The sequence below is a fragment of the Gossypium raimondii genome, chromosome 2 (genome assembly GCF_025698545.1).
Source record: "Gossypium raimondii isolate GPD5lz chromosome 2, ASM2569854v1, whole genome shotgun sequence".
NCBI classification, from domain to species: Eukaryota; Viridiplantae; Streptophyta; class Magnoliopsida; order Malvales; family Malvaceae; genus Gossypium; species Gossypium raimondii.
Genome location: NC_068566.1, coordinates 34,054,592 through 34,066,314, shown reverse-complemented (window position 1 = coordinate 34,066,314; position 11,723 = coordinate 34,054,592). Strand labels below are relative to the sequence as shown.

The following is an 11,723-nucleotide window of genomic DNA, read 5'->3' as shown; positions in this document are numbered from 1 at the left end:
ACCCTTTTCCACTGTTCTCACCATTAAAGAGAAACCAAGCTTTCAGCCAAGCTTTATTCTTCAAATTGGTAAGCCAATTTTAGTTTATTTCTTGTAGTTTTTTTTATGTTTTTGAAATACTTGAAGCTTGATTTAGCTAAATTAGGGATTTGTTGGTAAAAATGTTAGAGTTTTAAAATGTTTCAATTTATAGTTTTGAAGCTTTTGGTGTTGAATGGTTTTATTGTAAGCTTAGATGTGATACATGACTAATTTGTAAAGTGAAATTTGCTAGTTGTGAGTATAGGGACAAAAATGGAATTATTTTAAAATTGATATGAAGCTTATGTCAGAATGGGTTTGCTGGTCTGGTGGTTGGTTGTGTGTTAGTTTAGCTTGGGGTCTCGAGTTCAAGTCCTCATGTGCGCTTTGAGGAATTTGTTTTATTTTTGTTGCTTTTAATTTTTGAGTATTTATTTGTTTATTTATTTATTTCTATTTTATTTGTATTTTAATTTGGTTACAAGAAATTTGATAAGAAATAAAAATAGAAAGAAAACACGGTTTATTTTTATTTTATTTTATTTCTTCTTCTTCATTCTCCTCTCCCTCTCTTCTCACTTAAGATTTTCTTTTCTTTTCTTGAGTCTTTCTACTTCATCATTTTGTTCCTGCACTGTATTTGTCTTTAATCGTTGTAGTTCAACGGTGGGGTTGGGTCCTTATCTCGCAAATCAGGTGTGGGATTCATAACTATTTTAGTTTATTTGTGAATTGAGGATCCAATTTGGTGGTTTTCTGATTTCATGTGCGTTGGGAATCTTCCCCTTTATTGTCGAATTTTTGGCCTGTTCTGTGGAATTTGACACTGTTTGTGTGTTGGGAAACAACCTTTTGAAAGGTCGATTAATGTGGTGTTGGCTGAAAATTAGGTGTGATATTGATATGCTTTTGGGTTGTTAAGGTTTGGAGTTCATTTTGACGTTGAAAAATTAAGTTTTTGACCAATTTTGGGGTGGTTTCGCTACCACACAGGCGGTCCACACGACCATGTGCAATTGGAAATTTAGGGTTTTCGATGATTTTCTGTGCCACACGGGCATGTGTAACCACACAGGCGTGTGAGATCTCTACACGGCCGTGTCTCTTCTACTATTAATTTTTAGCACTTTTGGACAGTGAGTTACACAGGCTGCTCACATGGGCGTATGTCCCCTCAGCACGGGCGTGTGTGGCCTTTACATGGGTGTGTAGACCCCCATACGGCATGGGCACTTGCACACGGCCGTGTGGTCTTATGTCGCCAATTTTTGTACTGTGTCTATTTTTGACTTGGTTGTGATCCTGAGTGTTCTAACCTACGGTTAGGCCTTAGCAAGGGTGGTTGGGACTTTGTTTTGGCTTGGACATATCTGTTATATGCAATTGTTGCATTAGTTAAGTGACTCATTAATGTGATATTGCCTAATAAATGAGTATCTGCTTAACTGGTTAAGTGATGTGGGTGTGGGTGTGACTGTTTGGAAACTGTGTACATCGATTCTTTAATTAATTGACTGATTACGAGCTTCTGGGTCTGTGTAATTGTCAGTGCTTGGTGTGCATTCTTACATTTGCAATATGATTTTGGGTTTGGGATATGAAGAGAAAGAAGTTTGATCTGATTTGGCAGTTTCAACTGCAATCCATCTGTATAGCGGTTTATCGCACAATATGATACTTCTGATAGCTCAGTTGCATACTTTTATTCACGTGGCTTTGTTCCACATGCATGGTGTGTAGGGTTGGATGGGCGTTTCGTGGTCCTATGTGGTGTGTAGGGCTGGTTGAGTTTCTTATAGCTCATTTGTGGTGTGAATGGGGGACGAAGAGGTGTGTAGCTGGATGGGTGGGTTTCATGTTGATGCATCTGTTCCACATTTTGTTTGTCTGTCTAATTGCAAGATTAACGGTATATGGATCGATGTGTTTAGTACTGATGGTTCTGTGTTTGTTGTGATGAATATTTGGATATCTGATTGCTATTTTGATTTTTTAAATTGTAGCACTTAATTTTCGTTTTTCTGTCGTTTCGATCTCAAACTGAGCTCGTGTAGCTCACCCCCTCAGTTTCCCTTTTTCAGGTGTTTTCATATGCTGTTGCTGGACTCAACATGTCAGAGGTCTCGAATAGCCACGTTTAGAATCAACTTTAAAAGTATTTTTATAAATTCTGCATTTATAAATAAATGGTTTGAACTGTAAATTTTATATTGAATATCGTGGTATGAATTTTGGGTTTTACGCACGTAAGCGTCTTTTGGGCTGAAATTTTTGTAATATCGGGATTTTACAACAGAGAGTTTTAAGTAACTTAAATACTTTTTGTTTTCTAGATGGTTAAACTAAAATTTTTCCTACGATTACTTCGGTGATCAATGTGACCTCTGAGATTTGGTCTAAACTTCTAGGTCGGGTTTTGGGGAGTTACACTTATGAACATTATCTACTGATTCTTGCTGCTTTATAATGTATGATGTCTTTGTAAATTTATGGGTTTCATATCTCGAATCATTGGCATTATAAAATATTGATTCCACAATTTGGTGAACTGAAGCTGTCATTTCATGAAGTCTTTGGATGAGTTTATGAAGTCTTCTCGAATACTCACTTCTCTCGACTTGTAATGTTTCATTTTATTCATTTAATTTTGAAGGATTGTTCAATGTTCACGATGGGAGAGTTTTTTGTTGCTTAGTTCTTATGGACAAGATGTTGAAACACATTACGATCCAACATGTCACCCCATTCATGTATTAGTATAGCGGCGGTTTCTTTATTGATTGCATATCTTTTGGAAAAGCGTTATAGTCAGTAGTGATTCTTGAATTTCTTAAATGGAGCATGATGGGCTAGTTGAACCATAATATTATGTGTATATGTGTGCAGGAATTGAGGAGCTTCTAGTAGAACAATGTTAACAATCAATTGTGAAAGGAGATTTAGATTATGCCAAAAGAAAAAGAATGGAAACTGGGTAATGAAGCTCTCAAAGTAGGTAGGGATTATGAATTCATGACCTTATCTGTCTTTGTCGGCATTTCATTTGAAATTTCGAGATTTCGCAATGAGTTCTCTGTCAAAGTGAAAATGTGTCGTCTCTCGGAGAGGAAAAGCATCTCCAGATGGTAGCTCGAACTCTAATTTCTCTTCCTATTTGGATGAAAAAATGGGTAATCTCTTCACTGCTGCTGGATATCTCATTAAGAGTGAGTCTGCCTATACACAGTGAAGATGAATCTGTAGAAATTGTTCATTTCATAATATCAAAAGCTTACAAACTATTTATAGGCTATAGTCTACCCTTTAAAACAAAAAAAAAAAAACTGAAAATATTATTATATAATAATAGCACCAATGACTCTTGACCTTTCATTCTCCTAAAAGAAAAAAAACTACTAATTTAAACCCATTAAAAAACAACATAACTCTTGACCTTTCATATAACATAACTCTATTTCATTTAAGTTTATTCAACAAAACTCCCCTGTAAAATTAAATGCTTCTGCCATCCTTCATGCCGATTAATTTCTTGTAGTTGTCAAAGAGTACCATCGGTAGCGGTTTTGTGAACATATCTGCGACTTGGTCCCGACTTGCCACGTGCACTAATTTCACACTTCCTTCTTTTACATGATCTCGGATGAAATGAAAAAGAATGTCAATGTGTTTGCTTCTCTCATGATTCACTGGGTTCTTTGCCAACTCAATCGCTGATTTATTATCAACTCGTATCTCAGTTGCACCGAGTTGTTGTTTCTCTAACTCACCCAACAAATTTCTGAGCCATATAGCATGACACACACACCAAGATGCTACCACATATTCAGCTTCACATGTTGATAGTGTCACGATTGGTTGCTTCTTTGAAAGCTAAGCAAATGTTGTGTTACCCATAAAGAACACATATCCCGATGTAATTTTCTGATCATCTAAGTCTCTGCACCAATCACTGTCGGAATACCCAATCAACTTGTAATCTTCCATATTTGAATAGAATAACCCGAGTGACACCGTTCCTTGAATGTACCATAGGATTCGCTTCAACGCCTTCCAATGTGAATAAATTGGCTCCTCCATGAACCGACTTACAATGCCAACACTTAGCGAAATGTCAGGCCTTGTGCAAGTGAGATAGCGAAGGCTTCCCACCAAACTTCGGTATTTACTTACGTTGACTCGTTCTCCTCCATCAAAATTTGAGAGTTTTACACCTGGTTCCATTGGTGTTGATACCGGGTTGCAATGTGTCATCTTGTACTTCTTCAAAATTTCCTTTGCATATGCCTCCTGTGACACAAAAATACCTGTCTTTTCTTGTCTAACCTCCAAACCAAGGAAAAATTTCATTAAACCCAAATCTGTCATTTCGAATTCCTGTGTCATTTTGCTCTTAAAATCTAGTATCATCTCACCATTGTTCCCCATAAAAATGAGGTCATCGACATAAAGAGCAACAACTAACATATTACCTCCATTCTTCTTCACGTAGAGGGCATGTTCATAGGGACATTGTTTGAACCTATTCTCCTTGACGTATGTATCGATACGAGTATTCCATACCCGCGGTGCCTTCTTCAATTTTAGCACCTTCTTCTCCTCTCCATTTTTCATGTACCCGGGTGGTTGTTCGATGTAGACTTCTTCTTCGAGCACACCATTCAAGAATGTCGACTTGACATCCATTTGAAATATCAGCCATTTAAATTGTGCCGTTTGTGCAATGAGCAACCGGATTATCTCCATTCTTACAATGAGAGCAAATACCTCATCATAATCGATCCCCTGCTTTTGCTTATATCCCTTTGCAGCAAGTCGCGCATTGTACCGTTCTAACTCGCCTTGAGCATTCATCTTTCTTTTAAACACCCACTTCACACCAATGGGCTGACTTCCTTTCGGTAATTCCGTTAACTCCCATGTGTTGCTGCGGTCAATTACTTTAATCTCCTCAAAACTTATATTCAAAACTTACTCGTTTACTTCATTAAATCGTACATCATAATTTACAACAACCTTCTTACTTATCGGGTCGAGTAGCTTGTATCCTTTTGTTTTCTCATCATACCCAATAAAAATAAACCTTTTGCTTTTGTCTTCGAGCTTTGTTCTTCGCTGATCTGACAAATGTGCATAGGCCTCACTACCGAATACTTTGAGATGAGAAACTGATGGTTTCTGTCCGCTCCAAGCCTCTTGTGGTGTTTGATCATCCAACTTCGCATGTGGACATCGATTTTGCACATAGATGGCACATTGCACAACTTCCGCCCAAAATTCTTTCGGCATCTTCTTACTCTTGAGCATTGATCGAACCATGTCGAGAACAGTCTGGTTCTTCATCTCGGCCACACCATTTTGTTGGGGTAAGTACGGTGCGGTTAGGAATCGTCTTATGCCTTGCTCCTCACAATACTCCATGAAAGCCGTCAAAGTATACTCACCACCTCTATCAGATCGTATAGATTTGACGTGTCTACCAGTTGCTTTTTCCACCATCACTTTGAACTTCTTGAACACCTCGAATGCCTCAGATTTTTTTAAGAAAATAAACCCAAGTTTTTCGTGAGAAATCATCGATAAAAGAAATGAAATACCTTTTACCGCTAAAAGATTCAGGGGTGATTGGTCCACAAATGTCGGTATGAATCAATTCGAGAAGTTGCTTAGCTCGATATTCTGCTTTCTTTTGAAACGAAATTCTCACATGCTTGCCAAGCACACATGCTTCACAAAATTTTCCCTCATAGTCCATGTCTGGTAGCCCATGCACCATGTTCTTCTTCACCAAATTGTTTAGACCACCATAATGTAGATGGCCAAAACGGAGATGCCACAGCGACGCCTTGTCTTCAACATCGACTCGCAAACATTTTCCTCGAACGCTTTTCAAATTCAACTTGTACATGTGATTTCTCTCCATTTCAACTAGAGCGACCAAACGCCCTTCCTTATCTTTCAAATGTAACCCGATCTTTCATAAATACCGAATAACCTTTTTCCATGAGTTGCCCCATACTCAAAATGTTACTCTTGAGGTCTGGTACGTAATACACATCTTGGATTGACCCAACTAACCCATCCTGTTGTAAATAAAAAATGGTACCTTGGCCTTTTACCTCAACCTTCGACGCATCTCCAAATGTCACATATCCCGTTTCAACCTTTTGCATTTCTTTGAATAGGTGCTTGAGCCCGCACATATGGTTGCTTTCACCCGTGTCAAGGTACCATACCATGTTGTTGTTGGTGTTGACTTCGTTGTGTGCCATCAAGAGAAAACCTTCTTTTGCCTCCTCATTTTCCGTGGTTAGGTTGGTTGTCTCTTCCACCTTTTTTGAGACGCGACATTCTTTCGCGAAATGTCCCGCCTTACCACAATTGTAACACTTATCAGAGTTACAATCCTTCGCATAGTGACCATATTTGCCACACTTGTAGCACTCGACATTGGAATAATTCGACCATCCGCCTCTTCCACGACCACGTCTTCTTCCACGCCAATTTTGTTGGTTTGAATGCTCCTTTTCCTCATAATTCCCTTCTTGACCTCGACCTTTTCCACCACGACCATTTCCTCGATCTCCATGACCACGACCACGACCTCTACCTCGAATACATTGAGAATAGAGAACTTTTTCGTCTTTGATTGATGCCTTGGTTTGAAGTGCTTGCTCGAGTGTCTCCTCTTTCTTCTTCTTCTTACGTTGTTCATGTGCCTCAAGAGAACCGGTGAATTCATTGACTGTGAGCGTTGCTAGATCCTTTGACTCTTCTATGGCACATACGACATTCTCGAAACTATCAGTTAATGATCTCAAAATCTTCTCCACAACTCGTGCATCGGTTAACGCTTCTCCGTTTCGGTTGAGTTGGTTCACCATGGTTTGAACACGCGTGATGTAGTCGGAGACACCTTCTGATTCCTTCATCTTCATGCCTTCCAGCTCTCCACAAAGAGTTTGAAGGTGGACTTGTTTAACTCGGTCGGCTCCTTTGTACAACTTTGCTAAAATGTCCCACGCTTCTTTTGAAGTTGTCGTACTTGCAATCTTCTCAAAGCCTGACTCGTCAACAGCTCGGAATAACATGTACAATGCCGCCTTATCTTTTGATCGCATTTCTTTCAACGCATTGTTTTGAGCCACCGTATATCCCGTAATAGTTATCGGTTCTACGAAACCTTCTTGGACCACCTCCCAACCATCTTAAGACCCAAGCAGAACTTTCATTTGGATGCTCCAATTCTCATAGTTCACCTCTATTAGTCGAGGCAATGGCACATTACTAGTCACACTCTCCATAGCTCAGAGACCAAATTGTAGAAATTGTTCATTCCATAATATCAAAAGCTTACAAACTGTTTATAGGCTATAGTCTACCCTTTACAAAAACAAAAAAAAACTGAAAATATTAATATATAATAATAGCACCAATGACTCTTGACCTTTCATTCTCCTAAAAAAAACTACTTATTTAAACCCATTAAAAGACAACATAACTCTTGACCTTTCATATAACATAACTCTATTTCGTTTAAGTTTATTCAACAGAATCTGCCAGAAGTCCTTGTGACAATCATACTGAAAGAAACTCACTAGAAAGTCCATCTCAACAATTTTCTGATGACAGTTTTGGAAAGAATACCGAAGCAAATGCAGAAACAAATCAGTATTGAAGTAGAAAATTGTTTTCTAGTCAACTTTTATTTTTATCGTCTGACTTTTTTTTTCTTATTTGTTCTTGCTTATTTTGTCCATTTTTTCTGGATAGAAGTTTTGGTCAATCAGCTTGGGGGACTGTTGATAATGACAATGCAGATGTGTGTGTGGATTAGGTGTTTAATCCTGTTAATACCAATGTGGCCTAAACTTCTTGAAGCATTTTCCCCTTGTTTTCAACATCTTGATAATTTAGGTTATGTAGATTTGTCATTTGTGTAGATTGCCAACACATTTGACATGTACCTTGTCTGGTGATACAGAAAAATGTATAATTTAGATTAGATAGATTTGTCATTTGTGTAGAGCTAAGAGCTCTCAATCAGAATGCTGGTTATGAACCATTTTAGTCTGATGGTATGAGTTGCAGATTGAAATATTTACTCATGATATTTAATCCCACATGGCAGGGTGGGGACTCTAACAACCACAATGAAGTTTTTGGTTCAAGTTATTTTGGTGTACGCCCAACAAGAACAGAATCCCCAAGCGCAGAAAGCTTTTATGATGAGAAGTGTCCATTCACATTTCAAGACTGTTCTCAGCACTCCACTCTCCGAGTTTGGAAACTCCCCTTCAGGTGATCAGTTATAAATTTCCTCTAGGCTTGTTTCTATTAGCATGGCCAATAGTGGATTTTCACAGCGACCTGAGATACTCACTAGGTTTGTGACTCCATAAGTAGTACCAGAGAGTTTGGCCATGGATTTTCTTTTGATGACGCGATCCATTTGGCTCCAGTGGTTCATTTAAAGTCCCATCAGATCATCACAGCCCAAAGAAAAGTTCTTCTGATAATTGGAGTGCTTTCTAACTGGTAATCTAATGAAAAATGGAGACTGGAAGAAGAGAACAAAATTTCTCTTCGATTTTCCACTTCTAGTGGTTTCTAAGTTTTTGGTTAGGTTTGCTGTTTCACTACCTTTCTCCATATGTTGTATATTCTGCTCGCAACATAGAGTTGGTGCTTGTCTAGATATTTATTATAGAAAAATAAGGCAGATATTTATTATAGGTTAAACTAAACAACTAGTCACTGAACCATGGGTAAATTTTTATTTTGATTACTTAATTAAAAAAGTTGCAATTTGGTCGTTGAATTATTCAAAATTTTTATTTAAGTTATTGGGTTATTAAAATCGGTGTTATATGTTTTTTTGTTCACCCTCTTTGTACTAATCGAAAGTTCTTTTTTCCTTTTTATTTTACAGTTCAATTTTGTCATGAAACAACTTTACACGTTACAAATTTATGAAGCAAAATAAAAATAGCTTGTCTTCGATCTTCAATATTGATCATTAGATTGACTTGAATTTAATGTATGTTCTATTTGTTTATGGGTATTAATCTACCTTACTAATTATCAAATGTCGCTTGGAACTTATTGGCGGAACTTTAGAAAAAACACTTAACAATCAATGATTTAAATGAAAATTTTTGAATAATTCAATGATTAAATTGTATTTCTTTTTAATTAAGTAACAAAAATGAAAACTCGTTAGTAACTAATAATATAGTTTATAGAAGCAAAAAAGGAAAAATACTTGATCGATTTATGAACAGTCATAAAGACACTACAAGGAAGACTACAATTGACCGTACCTCTTCCAAGTCTGAATAAGAGCTAGAAGCCAGTGGTGGTAATTGTCATTATACAAATCCCATAAATTCAGAGGTTGAAATACACGAGCAAAATCCCCCAACTAGCAATAAGTATTTGTAGCTAGGGTTAGTGGTAGATCAGACAATTGGGTTTGTCGTTGTGTTTTAATGTCAGAATGGGCTTGTTGGTCTGGTGATTGGTTGTGTGTTAGTTTAGCTTGGGGTCTCAAGTTTGAGTCCTTATGTGCGCTTTAGGAATTTGGTTTGGGTTGTTAAGGTTTGGAGTTTGTTTTGACGTTGTAAAATCGAGTTTCTAGCCAATTTCGAGGTGGTTTCGTGACCACATGGGTGGCCAAATGGGCGTGTGCTCCATACGGTTGGTCCACTCGGCTGTGTGTAATTGGGAATTTAGGGTTTTTGATGATTTTTTGTGCCACACGGCTTGACCACAAGGGCATGTCTACAAACACGGGCATGTGAGATATATACACGCTCGTGTCTCATCTCCTATTAATTTTTAGCACTTTTGCCAGTGAGTTACATAGGCTTCTCACATGAGCGTGTGTCCCCTCCACACAGGTATGTGTGGCTTTCACATGGGCGTGTAGACCCTTACACGGCCTGGGAACTTCCACACGGCTGGGGGCATAAGGCCGTGTGGCCTTTTGTCGCCAATTTTTGTACTGTGTCTATTTTTGACTTGTTTGTAATCCTGTGTGTTCTGACCTACGGTTAGGCCTTAGCAAGGGTGGTTGGGACTCTGTTTTGGCTCGGGCATATCTGTTATATGCAATCGTTGCATTAGTTAAGTGACTCGTTAATGTGATATTTCCTAATAAATGAGTATCTGCTGTAGTGGTTAAGTGATGTGGGTGTATGTGTGACTGTCTAGAAATTGTGTACATCAATTCAGTAATTGATTGACTGATTATGAGCTTCTGGGTCTGTTTAATTGCCAGTGTTTGGTGTTCATTCTTGCATTTGCAATATGATTTTAGGTTTGGGATATGAAGAGAATGAAGTCTGATCTGATTTGGTAGTTTCAATTGCAATACGTCTGTATAGCGGTTTACCACACAGTATGATACTTTTGGTAGCTCAGCTGCATACTGTTATTTATGTGGCTTTGTTCAACATACATGGTGTGTAGGGTTGGATAGGCTTTTCGAGGTCCTATGTGGAGTGTAGGGCTTGTTGAGTTTCTTATAGCTTATTTGTGGTGTGAATAGGGGACGAAGAGGTGTTTGGTTGGATGGGTGTGTTTCATGTTAATGCATTTGTTCCACATTTTTTCTGTCTGTCTGATTGCGAGATTAACGGTATATAGATCGATTTGTTTAGTACTGATGGTTCTGTTTTGGTTGTGATGAATATTTGGATATCGGATTGCCATTGTGATTTTTTTAATTGCAGCACTTAATTTTTGTTTTTCTGTCGTTTCGAACTCACACTGAGGTCGTGTAGCTCACCCCCCTCAGTTTCCCTTTTCAGGTATTTTCGTATGCTGTTGCTGGACTCGGCACATCGGAGGTCTCTGACAGCCACGTTTAGAATCAACTTTAAAAGTATTTTTATAAAATTTTCATTTATAAATAAATGGTTTGAACTGTAAATTTTATATTGAATATTGTGGTATGAATTTTTGGTTTTACGCACATAAGCGTCTTTTGGACTGAAATTTTTATAATATTGGGATTTTACAATGAAGAGTTTTACGTAACTTAAATATTGTTTGTTTTCTAGATAGTTAAACTAAAATTTTTCCTATGATCACTTTGGTGATCAATGTAACCTCCGAGATTTGGTCTAAACTTCTAGGTCTGGTTTTGGGGAGTTGCACTTATGAACTTGCTAAATATTTTAAATACTTATTCTGTTGTTGTTTTTCTGTCATATAGTTATCTTTTGCGGAACGTGAAGATCGGATCAACTGAGAGCCTACACTATCCAGTTTACGATTCGACAGTCTTTTATTTCGTTTTGGACTTGGTTATGTGGCATGTATATAGGCAATGTTATGCTCATATGTGATTACTTGGATATGGTAACTTTGATCTTTGGATATTGCTTGTATTTGTATAGTTTTATGTGGTGAGCTTGTATGTGCATTAATGGAATTGTGGTAAGATATGTTTGAACTAATTGAATGGTTTATTCTGAATGTGTTTTGCTTGAGTTTGGAATGCTAAATGTGAATGACGAACCATGTTGGAATAGTTGATGAATACATAGGTTGTTATGCTTAACGAATTTTCAAATTCATGTGAAGTAGTGTGAATGATCTTATGGTTGGGTAAATGGATGCTTTGATATGTGTTTAAGTCGATTTTATGCAAGTTTAAATGGACAAATATGTATCATTTTAGCCATTAGTTTGCTTTG

General features: G+C 37.6%; 1 protein-coding gene across 1 annotated transcript; it reads right to left on the bottom strand.

Moving 5' to 3' along the window:
• Positions 1–4,989: 4,989 nt before the first annotated feature.
• LOC128034094 (uncharacterized) lies at positions 4,990–7,139 on the bottom strand. Its single transcript, XM_052622831.1, has 3 exons — positions 6,125–7,139; positions 5,726–5,973; positions 4,990–5,538 (listed from the first exon to the last, which is right to left on the bottom strand). The coding sequence occupies exons 1-3, from the start codon at positions 7,137–7,139 to the stop codon at positions 4,990–4,992; spliced, it is 1,812 nt and encodes a 603-aa protein (XP_052478791.1).
• Between the last annotated feature and the right edge of the window lie 4,584 nt (positions 7,140–11,723).

What these genes read in the sequence shown, in the direction of transcription:
- LOC128034094 (XM_052622831.1), bottom strand. Translation starts at nt 7,139, where the DNA reads ATGCGATCAAAAGATAAGGCGGCATTGTACATGTTATTCCGAGCTGTT. An exon ending in GGTTGAGGTAAAAGGCCAAG is followed by an intron (nt 5,974 to 6,124) that starts GTACCATTTTTT and finishes TACATTTGAAAG; the next exon opens with ATAAGGAAGGGCGTTTGGTC. An exon ending in CATGTGTGCTTGGCAAGCAT is followed by an intron (nt 5,539 to 5,725) that starts GTGAGAATTTCG and finishes GAGGCATTCGAG; the next exon opens with GTGTTCAAGAAGTTCAAAGT.